At 43.1% G+C, this 23,593-nt stretch overlaps 2 protein-coding genes across 6 annotated transcripts in view; one reads left to right on the top strand and one right to left on the bottom strand.

The window, feature by feature from the left end:
- LOC120900919 overlaps positions 1–23,593 on the top strand; it is a 286,191-nt gene that overhangs the window by 66,840 nt on the left and 195,758 nt on the right. The gene's annotated exons all lie outside the window — the stretch shown is intronic.
- Positions 16,461–23,593, bottom strand: part of LOC120900920 (fasciclin-3) — a 98,819-nt gene continuing 91,686 nt past the window's right edge. For 2 of the 4 annotated variants that reach the window (XM_040308524.1, XM_040308525.1), the window contains exons 9-11: positions 20,366–20,411; positions 17,393–17,591; positions 16,461–17,312 (exon numbers count right to left, since the gene is read on the bottom strand). In XM_040308524.1, the coding sequence (XP_040164458.1) occupies positions 17,007–17,312; positions 17,393–17,591; positions 20,366–20,411 (551 nt within the window). In that variant the 3' untranslated portion in view covers positions 16,461–17,006. Of the gene's footprint in view, positions 17,313–17,392; positions 17,592–19,016; positions 19,959–20,365; positions 20,412–20,615; positions 23,398–23,593 lie in introns of those variants that run through there. The other 2 variants (XM_040308526.1, XM_040308527.1) reach the window with 2 other exon arrangements.

Here is a 23,593-nt window from a genome sequence, read left to right as displayed (position 1 = left end):
ATTCAACGCACTAAAACGAGGCAATAATCGAAAAGAATATCGAAAATGATTCCATATTGAGTGAATTTCGCTATCTCACTCGTGTATTTCACCAATCTAAGTACACGTACAATAAGTTTCGTCTAATTCTGCGACTGTTACATGCGAGTGTAGCTGTTTCTCATCTCGTGAGCTATGAAAACAACAACATCCACTAACGTCAAACAACAAATTACATTCTGCTTCTTCCTGGACTCTATCCATTTTAATAATTTCACCAGCAAAACTCATAAATTTACCAACTGTCTGTGTCCACTCGCCTGTCACACGGTGCTACATGCCCGGCGGATATAGGGAAAACTTCCCTACCCGGTCACAACAATGTACCGGACACGGCCAACAACATGCGGCCCCCACACCTACCGAGTTTCTTGCAAGCTAATTCCGACCACTCCATCCAACTTCGAAAAGCGATATAAATAATGTTCTTGGAAACTAATTTCTTTCTTCCAATGCGGCCTTCTCCCCGTCACTGTATCAGAGCTCTTCATCAGTGCGACATCTTTCGATGTCCGGCAGGCATTCTGGGAGTGTGCGAGGGCGAAGATAACAAGCAGCCCTACACAAAAGGAGGGTAAAAGGAGGGCAGCAGCAGCAGCAGCAGCAAAACTTCAGATCATTCGACTTGATGGAGGCAAAATTGGGTCGACAATCCTTCGTTCAATCGGAGACATCTACGGCCATCTCTCCCGCTTTTCGCATTCCAGGGCGAGAATGTAGCGTTATTTGTTTCGTGTTGTGTATCTGGCCCGAAAATGTTGCAAGCTAGCGCCCCCGCCTCGACCGGACTTTGAGGGTGGACTTAGGATATGAGTGATTAATGAGAATCTAGATTATCGCACTAGGAGAGTACATATTTTACGGCCGATTGCTTCGTCCTTCACCAGGAACGCCCTGTGCACGTTAGTGCATCCGGTATCGGACATAGTGTGGGATGAATAGGACCCTCCCACAGGGTGTGTGTGTGTGGGAGATCTTTGTGACAGTATCCTCAAACCAACCGGGGACTGGATTTACTCGTTACATCGCCTCCAGGACCGAGAATAGGGTCTTTTCGAAGAGGTTTTTATTTAAATATCATAATTTAAGCCATCATAATCATTTTGACTTTGGGCCACTCTCCGAAGCGGTTCTTTCCGTTGTCATCGCAAAAGAGGTAGACTTCTCCAGTTACCAGGAAAATTTATGATGACATGGTTGGGCCAGCTACTCCGTGTGTGTGTGCGTGATTGCCTTCGGAATAATTTGGTGTTTGCAGTTGAGCCTTCATTATCTGTAGGGCCCGCTCCAAGCTGATGGGATTTGTGCGTCAAATGCATGTGTGCGTGTGTATGTGTATATGTGTCTAGGCTCTCCCATTGCGTCTAGAGTGGGCGTGCGGCGTTACCGCAAAAGCTCTTCGGGCATAATTAATTACCGTAATTATAACACGGCGCCTTTCGACGGCGCCGGCATGTTGTGTGGCGATGAAAGGGTTAAGCCATAAACCAATGCAATGCTTCTCTCTTCCACGAACATGCCCATCCCTCATGTTCCGGGAACTGGACCGGTGATAAGACGCTGCTTTGTCGCGGTGTGCATAAGCCACCTCAGCGCCGGCAATACAACGCTAAAGCAAATGCTTTCTTTAGTGTTTTCCGCACAATAAGGATATTAATGCAAACAATCTCGCTTGCTGGAATTTCTCGCACCGCTTGTCGGTAATTAATTTCCTCAGTCCTGAACACTGAGGAAAGGGAAGCACAACGCCACCAGGCAGCGCGGGGAGTTCCGTATTGTTTGGGCCGTATCGCTTTGAAATTAACTTCAATTGAAATCCAATTCCGGTGCTGTTGGCAGTAAAATGTTGCTGCTGCGTTTTGTAATCCATCAAACTATGATGGTGATGCTCGGACAACGTGGGCTTTAACGCTTTTGCTAATGTTGTCGTTATTTCTATTGGAGTGCAAACAAACACGATGCTAAAAACAAAGCTCCCCGCTTTGCGAAACGAAAAGGTACGTTGGAGCAGAAAGAGTGGGTGCAAATGGAGATCGTTAAACTTTACAGCACCCACTCAACTGCCGGTTACTTCTAATTTTCATGGTACCTGGTGAAATGGAGCAAAACTGGAGAGAAAGATATAGGCCTCCCACCCCCTCAGTTTTACTGCCCCGCAGCCGATTGTACGGAATTACTGAGCGATGGATTACATACCAGCAACGAAAACACCTTTGCGATAAAATTTTACGATTGCACTACTACTGCCCGCCCCACCGTTTGACCACCACCAACCACCAGGATGTCCAGGGATCTAACGGAACTCTGTCTGTAAGAAAACTTGAAACATCAGTGCAGCCGATGAGAGAAGGTGCAAACCAAAAAAAAAAAGGAACCTTATCAAATGCAATCATTTCTTCCGACTTTAACTATTTCCGGCTTTTTATTGCAATGACCATATCGTAAAACAGCTTGTTCGTACACCGTTGGGCACATATAATCATTCGATGTTTCGAGCGCATCCTCGCTCCCGTTTCTATAAGCGAACCACGAAAACTGAAAGCACTCTGCCCCGGGGGCGAAGCTGTGGACGAACTTTATCTCTTAATCTCGATGTATCTTGGTTCTTCTCTGTGTGTGTGGATGTAGTTTTTTTTTCTTTCATTTTGCTGATGTGCAAAGAACAACAGAAGCAAAAAAGAATGATCCGGAAAGCGCTCGAGGGCTTACCGTCTTTGCAGCCATAAAAGGCTCAAGACTTCCGCACACGCTGCTGATGCTGCTTACCCGGTCCTTCGAAACCGAGCTCGGTTAAAAATCCATTTCAGTGGCCAGAGGGATGAAGTGTCGGATGTGCATGGCGGCAGTGCATCTGGGGTGGTATTAAACTTTTCCTATTTGTTCCCATACATGCCCGCCGGAACAGCTCGATACACTCGAACTCTCCGAGTCGATTGGGAGAACCCAAAACCCCTCATGCCAGTTTCTTCTTTAGTCAGAATTCAGGAGGCTATAACCACCCTCTTCTTCCAATGCTCTTGCAAGTGGTCAAACGTATGAAAGTTTTTCGTATCAATTTTGGGCAATTTTAAACTGAATCTCATAAGAGTGCAGGAAGCTTTTAAGGCACTCGGGAGAGGGGGCACCTCTTATGCGAGTTTAAGATCCTCATTGCAATGCATCGATATTAAATAGCTTTTTCGTTTGTCCGCACTGTTGGGCCCGGTTGCAGTTTGCATGGCTCTGGTGGGTACTTCTGGACAAAGAGTTGGCGGGGAACTGGACAGGCGCGTAGTTAAATTGAGAAAATGATCCCATTTGTGGTCTGGATCAGCTTCGTTGGGTTTTTAGCAGCTGCCGTAAAGTCTTGCCCGATATGAAGTTTGAAAAGCATGTACAGATGTCGGAAGCAGAAGAAGTTTCGGCCAAGGAATGGTACTGAAGTTGATGTTTCTTTTTACGATTGAAGTGAGGGTTTATATGTTTTGCGTGTGTGTGTGTGTGTGTGTGGCCAAGCTTTAATTTTTAAATTATATTTGAAGTGTTTTCTTGATTTGTTAAAATATGCTGGAAACTATTTTTTTGCTTTTGGATCAAACAAAACTATGCCTGTTTAGTACTAACTGCTGCAAGACAGGACACGTTCGAATCTTACAACAATCGCGTTAACCTGCAGAAAGTTCGTCAACTTGATGTACAAACGAACTAAAGTATTCCTTCGAATTACGGACACTTAAGACATTTTTGACATGTAATATGTTCTTCCTAATTCATAATTAATCGGTCATACCTCTGCCATAAGTCACTTAACTTAACTTACTTAAAGTTTCATTCTCTACTTGACGTATCGTTCTACGCGAACATGCCGGCCAATACAGGCTTTCGAGACTAAATTCGCAGGAACGCAGTCGGATAGTCAATCTTAAATATCAATGACATGCATGTTATTGAAGCGTTCGAGATAACGAATGTGCTTCGGGTCCGCCACTTTAACTGAAGCAAACATTTTAAATTTTATTAAAAAAAAATGCGAAATAATTATACTCGAAACGTTGTAAAAAAATTAAATTTCAACAATATCTTGATTTATATTTCGGACAGTTTCGAACTCATATTTCAAATCACGGATGTTTTGATTCACGTTCCGGACAACCTCAAAATTTCGTTTAATAATCTTCAGTCAATTTTGAGTGTCAAAATCCTCTTAGACAGACAGGACGACGGTCTGACTGGCAACTGGGTTTAGGTGCCTACAAATAAAAAAAAAAAAACAAGAACAAAAAATCTTGCTTCGAATTCCGGACAGAATTAATTTAGTGTTATAGTTAAAATCAGAGCATAACATGATGCAATAATGTTTTTGTTTTTATGATGATAACTACCTCTACAATGGATTCTGATGTACAGTTTTTCCCCGAGTGAATAATGCGTTCCAGGGACATTCGCGTAACTCGGATTTCACGTTTTTCAGCCATGAATGATATGATTTCAGAATGATAGAAAGTTATTTGTGATTAAACTTAATTAATCAATGTTTATTATTTCTTATTTAATGCAATTCGTGTAGAAAATTCGGGGTTTTTCTGTTAATTTAGCGATTTAAAGATTTTAGCTGTAGTATACTCATGCATTAGTGTAATCGACTGATTAGGTGTAAATTTGTAATAGTATTGGTGATAGCTTAGCATAAAGTTAGGAGTAAGTATAGGTTGAGTGAATAAAGCAGAGTGAACTTGGAAGTCAACGGTGTCGTTAATTTATTTTCAACTAGTTAAAATGGCCCGGTTACAGGGCTACGCAACGTTTATTGGGACATATACGTCTTATCAACGATATAAGAATTGCACTTCAAATAATCATTTTGTTTTTGAATCCTTTGTAAAAGAATTTTTTGTGTGCTAATATTATTTATAACAAACTTTGCAGTGTATAGGATTTAATAATTTTCTTTATTTAATGTACTTCAAATTGAATTGTGAGTGGAGTACCGGTTGGAATATTTTTTTTTATCAAAATACACACTGTTTGCGATAAATTTGATCTTTCGGGTCATATGTTCCAGGTAACATCAAGTCCCGTGGTATCTTGGCATACGCCTTATCGAATCCCGGGTATGTCGTATTCTACGAACTCTTTCCGCTCTTCAGCATCTTGAACAGTCTGGGCTGTCGGCAGACGCATGTTTTCCCGCAAACACAATGCCCTAAATTTGCCCCCCAGCATGCTCCGCCGGATGCACTGCTGCAAGACCTGAACGTTGGTACCAAGCGAAACGATTGGCAGTATCTGTCGAAAGTCGCCACATACCAGCACCACCTTATCACCGAACGTTCGGCGAATTCCCATAACGTCCTGCAGGGCGTGATCGAGGGCGCGAGCTTCTAGAGCAGGGGTCTCCAAACTACGGCCCACGGGCCGCATGCGGCCCTCGAGAGCCTATTATTAGTTTGGAGACCCCTGTTCTAGAGCATAGCCGCTGCTCATGGATGTCTCGTTCCATAAGATCAGTGATGCCTTTTGCATCAATTCAGCCAGTGCTGATTATACATGGATGTTACAGGAACTGTTAGCGTCCAGGTATAGCGATAGCTTGAATGTAGAGTGAAGCGTACGTCCCCCGGTCAGTAGCAGAGCAGCAATTCCACTTGGAGCCACTGCGATTGCAATTTTTGATTGGCATCCCGTGTACGCAATAATAGTTTCGAACGGAAACGGCTTCCCGGTGCTACCAGGTCCATCAAAGAAAAAGTTATGTCCATGTGTCTTCTCTCGGCTGGAATGTTCTGTTAAACCGTAACTATCCACTGCTGCGATAATTACATCGTAATTTATTATTCGTTTGTTCAAACGGTTCACGTATACTAATATGTAATCCAGCACATCGATAGCATAAAAGTGCTCATCGTCCACCAATGAAAATATTTCGGCAACGGATAAGGCGCATTGTAGCAGGTCTGGTCCTATCTGCATAAAGTCGAATAACTGCGGCATACAGGAAACATCGTCAGCGTCTTCTGCGGCGCGATTTAGCGCAGGTGCTGATCAATGAGTCGCAGCACTTTGAGGCGCTTGACAGCTCGCAGCAGCCGATTCTGCTCGGAGTGTGTACGGTGCACCGGCTCTGATTTCGCCGGTTAAAGTCTTCAGAACGACGTTTGCGTCCTACAATAAAAGAGGATTCTGGGACATTTCCTCCGACAATATAAGGGAAAATAGGTGACGCAGATGTTGAGCATTCGAAATGAACCTGCTTCCTGTAGGGTCCTGGATATTTTGGTATCGTCCTGCAAAAATCCAGACATCAACAGTACACCATGCGGTCAATAACGATATCAGTATGGCAGCGGTGTGTGATCCACTGGTTACCCGTACCTACATACCATGGAAGCTGCTGCAATTAATGTTATGCTTACTTGTACTTATTTAATTTTTAAACTATTTAGATCACTTCATAAATATTACACAACATATTATTCGTATGTTTGTTTGAGGTAAACATGGTTGTCGTTTTTCGTGCAACGCCTACATCGATGAATCGCTATGTCGGTGCAAAGAGTGCAAGAAAACCAACACGGTACAAAAAACATCCAAGTTATCCGCACCTAGCATCAACTCACTAACCGACATCGTCTCACTATAGAGTGAAAAATTTACGCTCTATAGTGAGAGATTGAAAATGAGAACCTTTTTGTAAAATTTGTTATAGGATTTGGTCATTGAATTATCGGTGGGGAACCGACCGAAATTATTTTTTATCGTGACATCAAGGCGTACTAAGGGTCACACACCTTTTTAATTGAGAAAAGAACATTATGGCAACCTTGTAAAATTAAAAATCGGCCAGCAATTGGACCCAACAATTGGACATGAAGAAACTCAATAAAAACATGATGAATGTTTGGAGTTTGAAGCTGTCCTTAAATTGAATCAAACCGGTAATTAGTTACCTCGTTAGTCTTCTTCTTTTTCTTTGGCATAACAACCGTTGTCGGTCAAGGCCTGCCTGTACCCCCACTGAAGTGAGCTTAGCTTTCTTTGACTTATTGTTACCATAGCAGGATAGTCAGTCCTACGTATGGGGGCACGGTCTATTCGGGGCTTGAACCCATGACGGACATGATGTTAAGTCGTACGAGATGACGACTGTACCACCAGACCTCGTTAGTACCTGGTAACAAAAAATATTGCTAGTCAAGGGTGCACATTGAAATATATCCTTTCAAAGCCATGGCTAAACTTATTTAATCCTCTGCTATTGCTCTGGTTCATCCTATAGCTTTTCTAAGGTTTTCCAGCCCTAAAGAATATGTAGATTAGGCCTGTGTAGATATGACTGAAAAAAATAATGTAAAAACTCCTTTAACACGTTAATTTTAACAAAATTCAACCATGTCTCGTTTTCTTGTTCACAAGTTCAAAACGTTCCGAGTTCAAACGTACCGATAAACTTTAAATGAATTTTTGCTTTTAAAAATCTATTGAAATCTCGCCAATAATCCCTGTCGAGACAGCAAAAACAGAACTGCATCATGTCACGTTCATGCGATAATGTTCTCCACCGTCCCTGCTGACCCCGGTGAGAACGATGCATTTACCAAACAAACAATCGATTAAATCGATACTTTTAAACAGATTTATCCTTGCTAGCTGCTGCCTTATCCTTCCGGTTGCAGCGCATCGAAAGCTGTGCGAATGAAAAACACACACACAACTGCCGTAAGAAGAACGCTCCCAAGCGCAATCGTCCCCGCGTACAACCGATCCTCGCAAACACTGCACTTAAGCTTCTCTCGGTACGTTCTTGGCTGCTGGAATGATGCTCCCCCGATAAGGCTAACGCAAACAAATCGTCTTCACCCGAAGAAGCATCAGAAGCCCGGCCTGATCCTTGGCCAATCACAAAGAAATGCAGTACATTCTTCAACTACCGGAGTGATGTGTACCGTAGCATGTTGTTGCCGTTTCAGGGCCCCTCCTAAGCCCGGCCAATAAACGCACACACGTGTTCCTCGTGTGTGTATGTGTTGTTTGGCCCTTTCCGCCTGTGCCGCCATACCAGCAGCCATTCCTTTGCCAGGTTTTATATTCAAAAGCAATTTTACGCCAGAGTAGTCTGTAAATATTTATGCATAATAATCTTTCCCCCATTCGTCGTGCTTCTGTGGGGAGAGCGCATTGGCGTCCGCAACACAGTACGGACAGGCATGCACACACAAACACATACACATGCGCAAGCAACAGTGGTGTTGTAACTAATTTGAATGTACAAGTGCCGATGATGTTCTGCCATTTTTGCCACCCCATTCTGTGGAACGAAGCGGTGGTGCAGCAAGGGAAAGCGATCATTCAGCGCTCGCCTGGTGAGCGTTTCCAGGAATGCTTCGACATGATTTGAGGCAAGGGCCTCGGGATACATTCTGTCAGTGTAACGCGTCCTACCGGTGCCAGTTCATCAGCCAGTGTCCGGAGGAGAGGATGTTGTTTGGGGTAAAAATTATCCTACGAAAGAGTTTTCCCACCCTCGTCGGCAGGCACTGGCAGGCCGTGTTGCCTTCTTCTTAGAGCCTCAAGCAGGCACCCGTTTGGATCCTGGGTTTTGTCCTGTGTTTTGCTTTCCAACGGCGCTTCCACCGCTTCCCAAAAAGGTGGACACTCTCACTGGAGACAACGTATGCACATAATCTAACAGTTGAATGGAGCTTCTCCCCACACACACACCACTCTATCTCTCTCGCTCTCTCGCTCTCTTTGTCACATGTTATATGCAGCTCCATTCTGTGCGGACTCTGGTGCACATCCCAGGCACTCTTTTCTGTATCATCCTTGCAAGCAGAAACACCAGCTGCAGCCAGCGCCCGACTCCAGTGGGTGAATAATTTATGACAAGTGGGTTCTTCTCTTCGCCCGCTGTTCGTCCCATTTTCCGATCGGCCCGGTACGGCAGGGCAAAATGCAATCGTTTAGTAAGTTTGTAGGCTATTTTTCCAACCCCTTTGCGGTGACTGTACCTCCCCTTGGGAGCACTGCATTTTTGCGAAACCGGGACCGGGTGTTCTGCCGCATCGGTTACATGCTTAATTGGGTCAGCCCATTGTCATATGTTTCAATCATCCCTAGGGAGTGGAAACAACCCTTTCCTCGTCGCTTGCTACATCCACCACCGGAGGATACATTCTTCATCTTTTCTGCACGAGGCGATGGCACACACACACATGCAGCCGGAACACATCGAGTCCGGGGCGGTGTTTTGCAATGAAAAATCAAAACCCTCCCCGACCCTCGTTTAGCTGGCTGTGGTTTCCTGGTGAGGCAGTTTGTCGGTGAAAAATTAAACAATTAACGCAACCACAAAACCACTTTCACACACACAGCCGTACAAGAACATGGTCACACTTTTATCACTGCGACAAGGCAGGCACAATCCTTTCCCCGCCTCGAATGATAAATGTACCAGCTGTCGGGCAGGATGCGTTGTTTTATCGGTTTTACTTGCAACCACGGTGCAATAATGAGGGTAGAGGGGGGGGGGGGTGGCACGCTCATAAATAAGGCAAGTAAAGGCTCATAAAGTGCAGTAAATTTATGTTGCGGGTGGTTGGGTTAAGGGAGTCGTATGCAACGAGTTGAAGGATGAAAAAAGCTGCAGTAAGCCGCTTTGTTGAAGGTACAAACATAAACTCAAAATTACGCTTATTACTGTTAACATCTTGGAAGCGCCTAAATGTATGCATTTTGCATTAGAAGGCCATCTATTACAACGTCTATTACAGTGACTGACACAACATTGAATGATTTTTTTTAAAGCAAACACATATTTAGAAGGCCCTGTTTATATTCTTCTTCTACTTTGCGGGACGTTCTAAGCGGACAAGCCGGCCTACATAGGCTTACATAGGTCACACAGGCTTATATAGACCTACATAGGCAAGTTCTTGCTACGGGGTGGCGGTCCATTCTAGACTTGAACCCACGAAGGACATGTTGTTAATTTAGTTCAATTCTTACTCAAACAGCATTGAGTCAAACTCATAGAGAAAACCTTTTATGTGCATATACATCTGCAAGGTTTGTTAGGCGCCTAAATGTATGTATTTTTTACAAAGACAATATATTACAGAATTGACGTTAACACAATTTTAAGCTAACGAAAATGCATACAAGGACTAAAAGTATGCAATTGTATTTCCAAAGCCATCTATCTAGCTAAACGTTGATCTCAATACAATTTATTTAAAATGTGTAAATTGGATACATATACAGGGTTTTCCAAGTCAGTTTCGAATGTAAAACTTGTTATTTACCACGTGCAAGATTTTAATCCACATGAATTTGATATTTAGTTTCCATCACCATATTAAAAAATCATCAGCTTAATTTTCAACACGTCTCAAGCATACATTTGGCATACATTTGGGCTCTTACAACGAATCAAGGGGCTTTAAATAAATTATGTCCTAAAATAAGTATCAAACATAACCTACAGTTATTTGTGATGTGTTGAAAATTATGTGAAAGAACTGAAATTTCGTTATAAAGCAAATACACTATTAGATAACATATTTTGAAACATATCGTGAAAGCGGTGAATAATTATCTTCACATTGACTTGGAAATGCCTGTAAATGACCTCACATTGACAAGCCCTTGCGTTTTGAACAGCCTAAATGTATACAATGTCTGATTTAAATCTGCCTTTCTTGTTCAATATTGATCTGAACAGCATTTGACAATAAATAATACTACATAAAACGGCTTCTTTAAAGAAAAAATATATTTAAAGCCCCTTGTTTCATTGTAAGTGCCCAAATTTATGCCATTTCTCTTAAAGTGCATCCCATCTTCGTCACTCTCGGAAGTTATTTTTATTATTTTTATTAAAGATATTTTATTAGTTATTTTTTTTTTTAATTTAAAATAAAGAGGTATAGCTATTTCTACAGAGTTCGCTAAAAATGTACCAAAAACCCTTTTAAATCAGCCTCTGCTTTTATTTAAGCGCCTAAATGTCTGCATCCTTTATAAATAATGTCTCTTATTTGTTTCAATATTGATCCCAAACGAAGTAGACGGTGATAGATGTTGTGATAAAAGTTTTCTTTGAATCAATAACGTAATTTAACATCTACACAATCTCCTTTTTAAACCTTTTGTGCTTAAAAGTGCACAAACCTATTATTCCTATCGTATTGCCAAGACAGATCTTTATTGCATGGGCTATGGGTTAAGTTGCAAGTGCAAATGCTGTAACCGAGGGACGATTTACGCTCCAAACACAACATACTGACCCCAATGCTAGAAGAATATCGTAAACCCACAGCCACTGCAGCTTACAATCTCGTTGCGGTTTCGTCCAAGTATCGCTATCGACTAGAACAATGTAAATTCCTACCCGATTTTGCAAACCGAACTACATGTACGTGCTTCGGTTTCACTTCCCGGCAGATGTTCGAACAGTGTACAAAGCCAGACAAAGGTTAGTTTTTTTTCACTCACCTTGCAATTCGTTTCCGTTGCCGGCAGCAGGAAGCATTATTAAAGATTCTTTGATTTCTGCTCTACGACAAGCGTCTGTCCTGTCCGATCAGGGTTTGTAAAATGATTTCCTATTCCGAGCTGAACATACGCCCCTGCACCGACCGGCGTAATGAGCAATGCAAGACGCAGACCGTACAGACGTCTGTCGGAAACGAACAATCTCCCCCACTCGGGCGATTGATAGCCAACTGTCCCACGCAGCAGCACCAAGAGATCGTCCCGGTAACGAGACAAACGGCTACCGCGCAAAAATCCAAAAGCAAAATCAATTTCCCTCCGGTCTATCTCCGATCCGAGGTTGAAACCGTCAATCTAGGTAAACGCTTCTCGACCCACATCCCAGATGGGTTGAGCCATGTGGGGCTGAAAGCAAACTCAATCCTTCATCGTCATCGTTTTGTCGATCGCTTAAGGAGCGGGAAAGCCGTTACCCGATGTGACGCCCCGTTTGGCGTGTTGGTAGCATCCTGGCGGCGAAAGGCGGCAGAAAAAGATTCCAGATAATTGGCCAAGTATAACAACAAACCACCGTGTACCGCGTACGTACGACCACCGGCTTAACCGTTCCACGGCGAAGCCACTCGAGCAAACGTGTCATGTACGCGGTGGTGGTGGTGCTGTGTCGAAAGATCGATTTCACTGGCGTCGACGACTGCCGGCTGCCGGCTGCACCGAAAGCACTGCAAATCCTGCCTCATTACTAGCGATTTAAGTTCACCTCTTTCGTAGCAGCACGGGGGAGAGTTTGAAGGAGCAGCTTCATCTTCTCGTGCAAAGTCAAACCAACAGCATCAGCTGCTACTGCTGGCGCGCGATGAAGATGGTGTCTTCGTAATTGGGTGTTTTCAGTTCAAGCTGTGGCTGAGGAGCGTGTATGGATGTGCGCCATTGACACCATCCGTTGCTTTTCTACGACAGCACACGACGGCTTTTCTCAATTGACACTTTTCTTCATTAGATTCATTGTTTTTCTTGCACTTTTGCTTGCCTTTCGTTGCAGGTGAGTGGGCCGACAAAACTGTTGCTGCTGCAGCTAAGCGAGTGAGATTCTTATCCTTTACCATCTGGCTTTTACAATGTCTTGCGCGTTTCGTGTGACCCAAAATTGCTGGTAAGAAAATAGTGAAGCTTTAATTTTGCTAATGCTAGTTTTGTCCATCCCTAAAACAAGCCGATCGAAGCAGTAGACCCCGTCCTGTACAGTAATCGATCTAAAATGTTGATAGCTTAACGCGTTTGTTGTGCCGTAACAACCAACACAGCCACTTACAAACAGGCACACGAAATGTAATGTGGAACATGAGTTATAGCTTTATAATTGACCACTTAAGCGCCGGACTTCGCACAGAGAAACAACGGGCCGGAAGCGATGCTTCAACACGAAGCAGTCAGCCATTTTCATGGTGCAAAGTAAACGCACTAGAAGGTACACATACAGTTGCTCGCGGAATAGATGGTACAACTATATTGAATTTGTTACGACTAGCCTCCGTACATCGAAACATTCGTTTGTTTTTATTCACGATTGTTACAAGAGACATTATTCATTTTATTATTTTCATCATCGTGGTCGATATCTTATTTTTGTTTTTATTCTTTTAATTCTTATTTTTCTTCATTTTTACCATATGTTTCCTTTCATCTATTTAGAAATTAATCATTTTTAGGTCATATTAAACTCAAAACAAAAAAATCCACAAGATTATTTGATAAAACCTAGCTAAATCAATTTAAACGAAGTTTACGATTTGAAGCGATTTATGAAGCAACTTCTTAGTCCTTCTAAGTCCTACGTTGAACGTCTTCGCCAAATTTATCAAAAAAAAAAAAATGGCTTATGGCAATGGGAATGGTTTGGCAGGGGTGGATTAAGCAGTACGCAAACTAAGCGGCATTCAACATGGCAATGGGAATGGTTTGGCAGGGGTGGCAGTACGCAAACTAAGCGGCTGAGTGGGTCTTCGAGAAAAAGAACTTACCTCCCGCGCACAAGTAAATTGGCTTCGCAATCCTCAATTTCTATCGTATAGAATTCCTCATATAACTTCTCGCTCGATACTTCAGAAAGGTTAATATTCGTGTCATCGATTAGGGCATTCACTCGTATTAATCCGCCACTGATTTATCTACAAGTGGAACCAGTTACCGAATCAGTGTAGGTACTGTATTGGTTCCTGAGCCGGGTAGGTTGCGCGACTGAGATTGATACTGCGTACAATGTTCAAACAGTTTTAGGACCGTTACATATAGGTTCATCATCACTTCCAGAACTGCTAGGTCTTCATAGACATAGCAACTATTTAAAGTTCGCTATAGGACTGGCATCAGTTTTAGGAACGGTATGAGTATAGGGTTTGAGCCGGTCTCGTAGTACAGTCGTCAACTCGTACGACTTAACAACATGCCCGTCATGGGTTCAATCCCCAAATAGATCGCGCCGCCATACGTAGGACTGACTATCCTGCTATGGGGGGGAATCAATTAGTCACTGAAAGCCAAGCCCACAAGTGGGTACAGGCAGGCAGGCCTTGACCGAAATCGGTTGTTGAGCCAAAGAAGAAGAAGAAGACGAGTATAGGATCAGTTCCAGGATGAGTTCCACAACTGATATAGATTGTATATCAGTTACAGGACCGGATTAGTTCCAGGTCTTGTAAGAGGTAAATAAAATCAGATCCAGAGTCGGCATGGGTTTGAAATCGGTTCCAGGACCTACATGAGTTTAGCAGCCGTTTCATTTAGTGTAATTCTCGGATTCGAAAGGTATCTTGTAATGGCTTTGTGTTGAACTGTATTCGGGCTTAATTAACTTTATTATCTACGAAATGAGGTCAAATAAAGGAACAGGTAATAAAAATTCAACTAGAATTACCGAGAGAAACTAATGATGTACAGCTGTACCATCAGTTCTGTACTCCACTGTAGTGTCATGCAAAACATATTGCGAAATAGGCACTGGAGCGGGGGTTATAAAAAATCACTGAAAAAAATCCAAACCCCATTAGTGATGAGCCTTTTGCATGTTGATAATGGGTAAGGCAGAGTTATTTATTTCCAATTAAGTTTATTTCTTAACAACTCGTAAACGAATAACAATCCCAACTGGACCAACGTTCGCGTAAGAAAACAAAATCGTTACTTGAATTGTTTTGCAACTTGCTCCGTTTTCTTGATTGTGCTTCGGCTGATGTGCTCGATCCCCTCATGGATCCTTATAACGTTGACCGTCGTCCTTGAATGAGGCAAGATCTGCTCCGTCGATGAGCTGTTGACATCGCACGCCACGCTTCCAATTACGTCAAACTGACGGCCACTTCTCCCCGGCGGGCTCATAAACATCATCGTCGCCCATCGTGCATCGGAGTGGCCCTGTGTCACTCATTAAATCTAAGATTTCAGCCTCATTAAAGCGTTAACGTCTGCCAATAATGATTGTTTTCTTGTTTATGGCTCCTTGGAAACACACCAACTCGGGCCACAGCCAGGGCCGGTGTCTTAGTGAAGGCGTTAGCAACGACTTGCGAGGTAGTACACACTATGAACGCTCGATTGCACCTGTCAAACGGTCCCCGCCATCGTCGGCAATATCCTTGTGGCTTGCAAATGAGGAAATTGGCATTTCAGTCCGGGGCGTACACCACTTCCGTAGTGCATGCAGGAATACCATTGCACGCATTCTGAAGACGACATCGAGGACACACCATCTTGAAGAAGAGACTAGCGCAGAAGGAGCACACACTAAGACGCTGTCGTACTGCAGACACACGGCACCATAGCACCCTAGAGACGAACGGAGTACAGCAAGCAACGAACCCGGTGCCTGTGCCGGTAATGGTCCGGTTTTAGGGTCATGAGTTTCGGCGTCCCAAGGCAGCTCGGGGATGTCGCAACTGTTTCCCATTTTGCTAGGCAGCAGTTTTGCCACACCAGACGACACACTCGACTATGCTGCGTGCGTTTCCCACCAACCGAATGGCGCACCACTCCAGCAATAGGTTGGCAATGGGGCGGTGATGGGCGCGGGCACAAGGGTGTGTTTTATTTTACGACACCATATCCTTAATTAATTTAGTTTAGAAATTCTATAAATCCTCTCGTTAAACTCAATTTAATTACTGACTCTACAATCGTTAAAACCGGAAACAGGTATGCGCTTGCCCTCCGGAACACTCTTTCCCCACTACAGTCGACGACGACGACGACGAAGAAGTTGTTCCGAAAGGTGTACCCTGTTCTCTCTTTGCACTTTGCAATCATCTTTTCCTTCTACGGTGAAGCTCTTGGTGTTTGGTGAGGTGTGTTGTACCTTTGGAGCAATAATTTCATCTCATTGCGTTGCCCCGTATAGACTGCTGCAGAGGTGGCAAGCGCTGTTTGACCTTTCACCCCTTTCCCTCAAGCAAACGGTTATCACCTGCAGGTCTCCCATCCTCTCTCGCTCTACAGTATAACGTTTTTGCGCACCGACCGATCCGGAACGATTCGCTCGTTTGGGGACTGCTGTTTGTTGCTAATTTGCGACCGTTTGCTCTGTGTGTTCTGCCGGCGAAACACCCTCGATTTTGACCTTTAGCGTACTCCCCTCAACCCCCCTGCAGTGAAGAAGTTTGCGTGTCGCAGTTAGATAGTTATGCCATTTGAGTTATGTCAATAGCAGGTTGTTGCAATTTGCCCGTTTGCGCCGAGTTTTGCCGATGCAGATGACGTGGGATGACGACACGGTGTGGCTGGTGTGGCCGGTGTGGAATAAATTCGAAGAGGCGTGGACGGTACGCCTTACTCTCTACTGGCTTGCTAGAAAACATGACGCATAAGTGCTATTTTTTGTGTGAGTCTTTTATAATTCATAAAAGTAGGTCATATCGTTGTGATATAAAAAAGGGAAAATTAACTGTTAAAACTATCTCTCGCGGGGTCTCTCATACGTTCTTATATTTCAATTCGTACCCTGTATACAAAAGTACTATTTTATAAAATTTATCCCAACCTAGCAATCTCCCGATCTCCATTTGCGGGGGGTTTCACTCGTAAAAGTCAGAGCTTAGGAAATCTTAGAACGATATGGTGTGTATGTATGTCTTTCTCACAAACGTTCGCTTCATTATTAAATTCTTAAATTCGCTCACATCTAACTTAACCTCTAAACGCATTCCTTTTCGCTGTGTCCTGCTTCTTCTTCCACTACAACTGTGATGAACGCGCCTGCTGCGCGGTTGACAACTCTAAACCCTGCTGCCATAAAGTGAACTAAGACCGTCGAGCGTTTAAATGAAATGGAAATGATTGTATGACGAACAAAAAATGGGCGGACACATAGTATGGAACGATGAATGAAGTTAAGTGCAAAACGTGCCTTATTGTTCCTCCTCATTCGACACGGAGGAGGAGTACTGCATGCTATGCCTCCTGTAGGCTGCTTTTCCCCCCCGTTATTCGGCGAGGTTTCGGGCAGATTATTTGCCCCCGGCCGGTGGCGCCTTGCCACCGTCACCTTTGGCGCTCGGTTTCTGGATGCTAACGTCGATCACGGGACGGTTGTCTTCGCTCGAATGGTGACGCTGCTGCGGTTGCTGCTGAGGCTGCTGAGGCTGCTGCGTTGCTTCGCTTCCGGCCGTTGCGTTGGCCTGCTGCTGGATGTACATAATTTCGGCATACTCGGTCGACTCGTTGCTGACGGCGGCCGGCGGTTTGTTGACGAACGAGATCTCCCCGGCGGCTGGTTTTAGCTCCAGTTCGGCGTACACCAGCGTTTGATCGTCCTGGTGGATGGGGTGGAACGCAAACACGTTGTTAGAACACGGTGGTAAAAAGGGGGTATGGCACACTAAAAATATCTTACCTTTGTCGGTTTACCCGCTACATCAGACGACTTTGTGTCCTGCTCGTCGACGGCCGCTACGTCCGGGGTGGTGACAATTTCTTCAGGCAGTTCGTTCGTTCCGACACCACCTCCACGCTGCAAGCGTTTGGCGAAAATGTTCTTCAGGCGCTGGGTTTTCGTCATCGGTTGCTTCACTTCGGCACTTTCGGTGTCGCTACTGCATTTGGGTGGAAGTCGTTGGGAAGAGGGAAAGACACAGACAAAGGGTAAGATTGAGGCACAAAAACTCACATTCAGTTTGATTTTTTTTATCTACTTAAGCTTAGCTTAAGCTAAATTAGAACTAAACGGTGATTTGGAAAAAAACTGGCTACAAATACCTCTTAGAAAAACAGTTTTAGTGCAATTCAATAATAATATATTGGTGTTATATCCAATTTAGAGGAACGGTTTTGTACAAAATCAATAAATAAGCGGTAATTACAGGGTTTCTTGCATTTATTTCTTGATCTTTTGTGTGTTCAAGTCTTTTTCCTGAATTTTATGTTTTAAAGAGCTTTTTTTCTGTAGCATTGTTATCCTGGTTGAAGGATAGATTTAGACAGATTATAGTTTTTTAATCAAACATAATAATAACAGAGGTTTCCAAGTCACTTTCAAATGTAAACATTGTTATTAACAGCGTAAAACATGTTAATCCACAACAATTTATTTTCCAAAACAAATTTATTTTATTTCCATCATCATCATTTTCAATTTCTTCCCTGTGATTTTCAACACGTCTCAAGTTGGATTGAGTTTGACAGTTCTTTGTTATGTGTTGAAAACCATGTGTTGAAACTGAAATTTCATTATGAATAAAATACACTATTTGGCAGCTGTTGAAAAACATCTTGGATGTGATGAATAATGATGTGCTCATTCGAAAATTACTTGGAAAACGCTGTATTCTGTATTTTTAAATTGTACGTTACAGGGATTTCCAAGTCACTTTCAAATGTAAACACTGTTATTCACCGTGTTAATCCACATCAATCTGATATTTCAGTTCCATCATGATAATTTTTAATTTCTCCAGCATGATTTTTAACACTTCAATGGGTTGCTGTCATCGTTGCTTCACCGGATTTTGAAGCCGGATCTCATCCCGCATTGACAGGCTGTTGAAAATCATACTGAAGAAATTACAAATTATGACGATGAAAATGAAATATCAGAGTGACGTGGAATAACTTCTTGGACGCGGAAAAAACAACGTGCACATTCGAAAGTGGCTTGGAACACACTGTAAGGCCGAAGCAAACCCATATAAATAAGAATCATAATTTTAATATGTAATTCTGCGCTAAAAAACGCTCCAGAGATTGTGCTTCGGTTTGCAACGATAAAACAAGAAACCTTGTAAAACAGAAATTCCATTCCCAGCTTGCCAAAAAAGTGATCAGACCCTGTTTAATAGATCCGTTAGGGAAAAGATTAATCAACAAAAAACCCCATTTTAATACTTAACGTAAGAAAGTTTTATACCGTGTAAGTTGTACTGTATATCATGCTGAAATACAAATTAAAAGAACGATATAACTACATTCAAATATTACAATTTGAAACTAAATTAGAAAACAAAAATAAAACATAAAAAGCGTACTATTTTACAATAATTTTTTATTGCAATAAATAAGAAACTCATCCCTGGCAAAATAAAAGGGCAATAAATTAGCGTTCATCTGTACATAAGGTAATACGTAAACGGAGAGGATAATAAAGGCAGAAGTATTAGCGAGCGTTTATAAACAACTGTATTAAGTATTAATTCTATTTGTTTACATTAGCTGTGTTGCTGTTGTAGTGGTTGTTGTTGGAGTTTTTGTTTTGTTTTAAGGAGCGCTGTTTAACACGTAAAATATCCGCTTTAACTACAAAAAATGGCAAATCGTTGCGAGAGTACGGCTGCATTTAAATTAGGGTACGGTTCCGCGAGGAGACAGTGTCATTTTGGAAGGGGAGAGAGTAAGCGTTCCGCTATCTCTTTCGCTATATGCTATCATTATCACACCTAACTAAATGAGTTGAGTTCTGTCCTGTGTTCCTGTGGCACCGTAGTGACGCACCCCCGGGTTTAGTAAGTGAAACAGAGGGCACACTTCAAAAAATCTCCGTTTCACGCTTGCGCTTCAAGGCGGCCCCGGATAGCAAAAGCTGGGCCTGTTTCTCGAGCAGCTCGCGCTGCTGGTGCGGTATCCAGCGCTTCTGGGCGGTGGCCACCGGCAGCCCGACCTGGTTCGGATCACCGTACCCGATCGTGGAGCTGGAGTCGGACGAAAGGACGCTCGCATTGTCAAAGTTGCCACTGTTGATCGAGTGCTGCGGTTCGCGCCGGATCGCACCGAGCGGATAGGCTGCGTCCAGCGGGTTTTGCCGAACGTTCGTTGGCCGCAGGATGGAGCTGTTGATGTTGTCGGGTGTCGGTGGCATTACCGGAATGGTGGTGGTAGTGGTAGTTTCGCCATTTAAAACGTTTGCCTCCACGACGATGCCGGTAGCAGTTGGTAGCATTGTTTCACCGACACCATTGTCTGTAGTGTCACTGTGGTTAGGTTATTTGGAGTGGGAGGGAGTCCGAAAATAAATACGGGTAGGATAGTGTTTAGAGGGAGGAGAAGGAAAGAGAGAAGAGGGGTAGGTAAATAGATTTTTTGTACATTTTACGAGTAAAGTTTGTTAGAACGCTGACCAATTGAACCTTAACACCATGTATTATGAACGCTTTTGGTTTTTGAGATGAGTTTTGAGAAACGGAAACGAAAGGATGAAGTAAACGTTGGAATGAAGAACGTGAGATGACACCGACCAAGCGAAACTACACCGAGTGTTACATTACAAATTCTATCCACTTTTACATTAATTGCACACACATAAAAACAAAACACACAGTTTGAAATGATTTTGAATTTTCCTTCCAATGGGGTTCGTCGCTTACGCTACAATACTTACGTTTCACCGATTTTCGCTGCACTGGTAGAGGTGGAGCTGTTTTTGCCTGTAAATGAAATAAGAAAAAAAAACACAATATCAACCACAGTGATTAACAGAAGGCTTACAGAGTTTCGAATATTGTCATCCAAATAGTGTGTCGATGTGCGGAATATTATTCACATTTAAACAAACAAATTGTCTCCCCCCAAATTCAACCAAACAGACACACACAGTGATTTACAACAACAAGCAAAAGAGCAGAAAGAGGTTAAGAGGTTTGTAGAGGCTTGTTTATTCGTTTGGAGGTATATATTTACAATGAAAGTATGTAAAAAAACGGAGAAATAAGGTTTAAAAAATTCAGCACAGTTTCGTGCGTGATTTTTTGTTAACTTCGCTATGTGCGTGCGGTTCTGATTGTGTTCGCGCAGTTTATCGATCGCGTTGCGTTGTTGGTTTAAATAAAACCTAATGGGTGATTTTGTTGTTCTTGCTTCTATGATTGGTAATTTGAATTCGCTTATTTGAATGATAATTATTTGATGTAAAATTCATACAAGAAACAGCTCCTTGAGATTCGTAATGTAAACGAGTGGGGTATAGAAGAGATTTTGTTTGCAAAATGTGCAAAATATCCATTGTCTTTCTGATATGCTTTGCGCACGCTGTAGTCTGTTAAAATTTGAACACAATCTGTTTTGCGTTAAAGATATTTTGCAGCTCCTTCCTATAGTCGTTAAATTAGCATCTAATTACGGTCGTAGATCCTTCTAGCAGTGGAAATAAAATCTAATATATGGTCTTTTTTAAGACATTTGTCACACGCTACTGGTTCCACCGGCAACAAAGTTACGGGGAAAAAGGTGTTAAATAAGGGTGCAGGAGCAGCAGTAGGTGACATCTTGTTTGTTTCTTTTTTTTTATAAAAAATATTTGCAGAACATTCTCATAACCACTCATAACCGCTTCTCTATCTCTCTCTCTTTGCTGTCCTTCTAATTCTGCCGTCTCCCGCAATTATGCATACTTTGTGCAAATAGTTTAGAGCTTAATCGAAACCGCTAACGAAAAGATCAACACATTTCCGCTGTGCTTATGAAATACACATATCGTATCGTTTTCACTATTTAAATTAGCTTCCTGTTGACACATACGATCATTACCGTCCTTTTCTTCCTTCCGCATTCGTTATCGTGTCGTCCTTATTACCTAATCCCGTCTTGGGGTCAAACTGTACTGTACTCACTTAACTAAACAATCCCGTCTTGGGGTTCAAAAGATTTAAGTTTATTCAATGTTCCGTTAAGTACGGGGTTTTACTGTAAGAAAACTGTTCGAATGAATTGTTTTAGGGTTTTTGTATGCGTGTGTGTGTGTGTGTGTGGAATTTCGTACTGCTGCCAAAAACTGCCAACAACTGGAATTCATACCGGCCGATACTGCCATCTTTCACTCTCTTCTCTCTTTCTATTTGTCGTATTTTCGTTATACGTATACTTTCCATTACATTACGCACTTCCTTCCCTCGTATCGTTCTACTTTAAGTAATACTAAAATCAACATTAAGGATTTTCACATTTCGGGTAGCGCTACACCTTCGCTCAAAAAAACATTTCACAATTAAAATTTTCTGCCATGTTTTGTTAAGGGAACGACCGCTGCATACGCACGCAGTTCCAGGTTCGAAATTGGGTAAAATCTGCTTTTTCCCCTTCATTTTTTTAAGGATTCTCGTTGGTTTTGCTAATTGCTTCTCGCGCGCCCTTCGCTTCTCAATGAGATTCGATTATTTCAATCATTATGCTGTTAGTGACGATCGCAAAACAAAACAATTCCAGCAGCAGCCGCTGCCGCTACCTACACACTAATCAAATAACGAAAAGCAGAGTAAAAGGAACGCATCTCCTGTTGTGTGTGTGTGTTGGTTTTTTTGTTTGTTTGTTTGGGTTGCATTAATCACCCCTGGCTTAATCAACGATGGAAAATAAGAGAAAGCGTGGAGCCAATCATATCCGTATAAGAAGCAGCAGGACTCGTGCTATCTGTTTGTATGCCAAAACAGTTCCCACCACTCGACGTAAGACCAAAAAAAGGAAATTGATAAAAACAACAACAACAAGCAGAGGAAAAGCTTCCTCTAGAACTCACACAAGGAACCCGGCGCCGCACGACGGGGAAAAACCCCGCTTAATTTCCATGCTCCATGGAGATGTTTTTGTGCTGCGCCCTGTGCTCCTCCTCTTAGCCTTGTTTTGTTGTGTCTTGCCGAGTGATTTTGTGTTTCTATTTTTTTTTTGCTTTTGAACGGTTTGTTATTTCGGTTCCTTTGCCTTGCTTTCTTCCGAAATTGACGGTCTAGTCCTTCAATCATGGCCTAATGTTTCTTTTCTTCTGCACACACACACACTCTCTCTCTCTCGCCTCTTCTCGAAAGCAGTCGTTAATTAGTTCACCTCTTCTTCATGCTGTTGTTGTCGTATCCTCTCCTCTCTTGTCATCTTCACTTCCGGCGTCACTTCTTTTCTACGCACTTTTTTCTCGTTCGCCCAAGCCGGAAGTGGTTTTGAATGAATGTCGAACACACCACCACCATCGTGGTGCTAATATTTCTTTTCATGCACAACAACAACCGCGGTTTTTGCCTTCTTCCTCCTTCCTCTGTCCTTCTCCCTCAACACACAATCACAATCCTTACACAAGTGCTAAATAAGCAGATACATCCTGGGGTGTAAAGTGGAGGACTTGGTGTGCGCGGTGGCGAGAAATCTACACCGATGTGTTCGTTTTGCTGTCGGCCGACTTTCCGTTCTCCTGCTTGGCCGCTGCCGGCGGCGGTACGATCGGGGCGGCCACCGGCTGCTGCTTCGCCGCCTGCTTGCCGTTCTCGTGCTTGCCGTTGGTGGTCGCTGCCGCGTGCCGCTCGTCCCCTTCGTGGACGTAGTGGGCGGCCGGGTCCTGGGTCTGCAGCCGCTCGTCAATCTCGTCGTCGTGCGGGTGCGGCGCAATCTGGGCCTCCGAGTCCGGATTGATATCGGTATTGAGGGAGGCGCCTGCAAAAACAACCAAGAAACAGAATCAGGACACAGTCGTTCTCTATCTAGCACAACAGCGGTGTGTGGGGTTGGTTTGTTTGGAGGGAGCGTCTTAGGGGTGGTCTGGTTTTTTTTTGTTCGGTCTATTTTGTTCTTGGTCTTTGACGGTCTTTGTTTCCACGCATTAATTGGTTTTTGTTGGTTTGCGTCCAGG

Source organism: Anopheles arabiensis, chromosome 3 (genome assembly GCF_016920715.1).
Source record: "Anopheles arabiensis isolate DONGOLA chromosome 3, AaraD3, whole genome shotgun sequence".
Classification (NCBI taxonomy): domain Eukaryota; kingdom Metazoa; phylum Arthropoda; class Insecta; order Diptera; family Culicidae; genus Anopheles; species Anopheles arabiensis.
The sequence above is the reverse complement of the archived record's forward strand: the minus strand, read 5'-3'. Positions and strand labels throughout refer to the sequence as shown.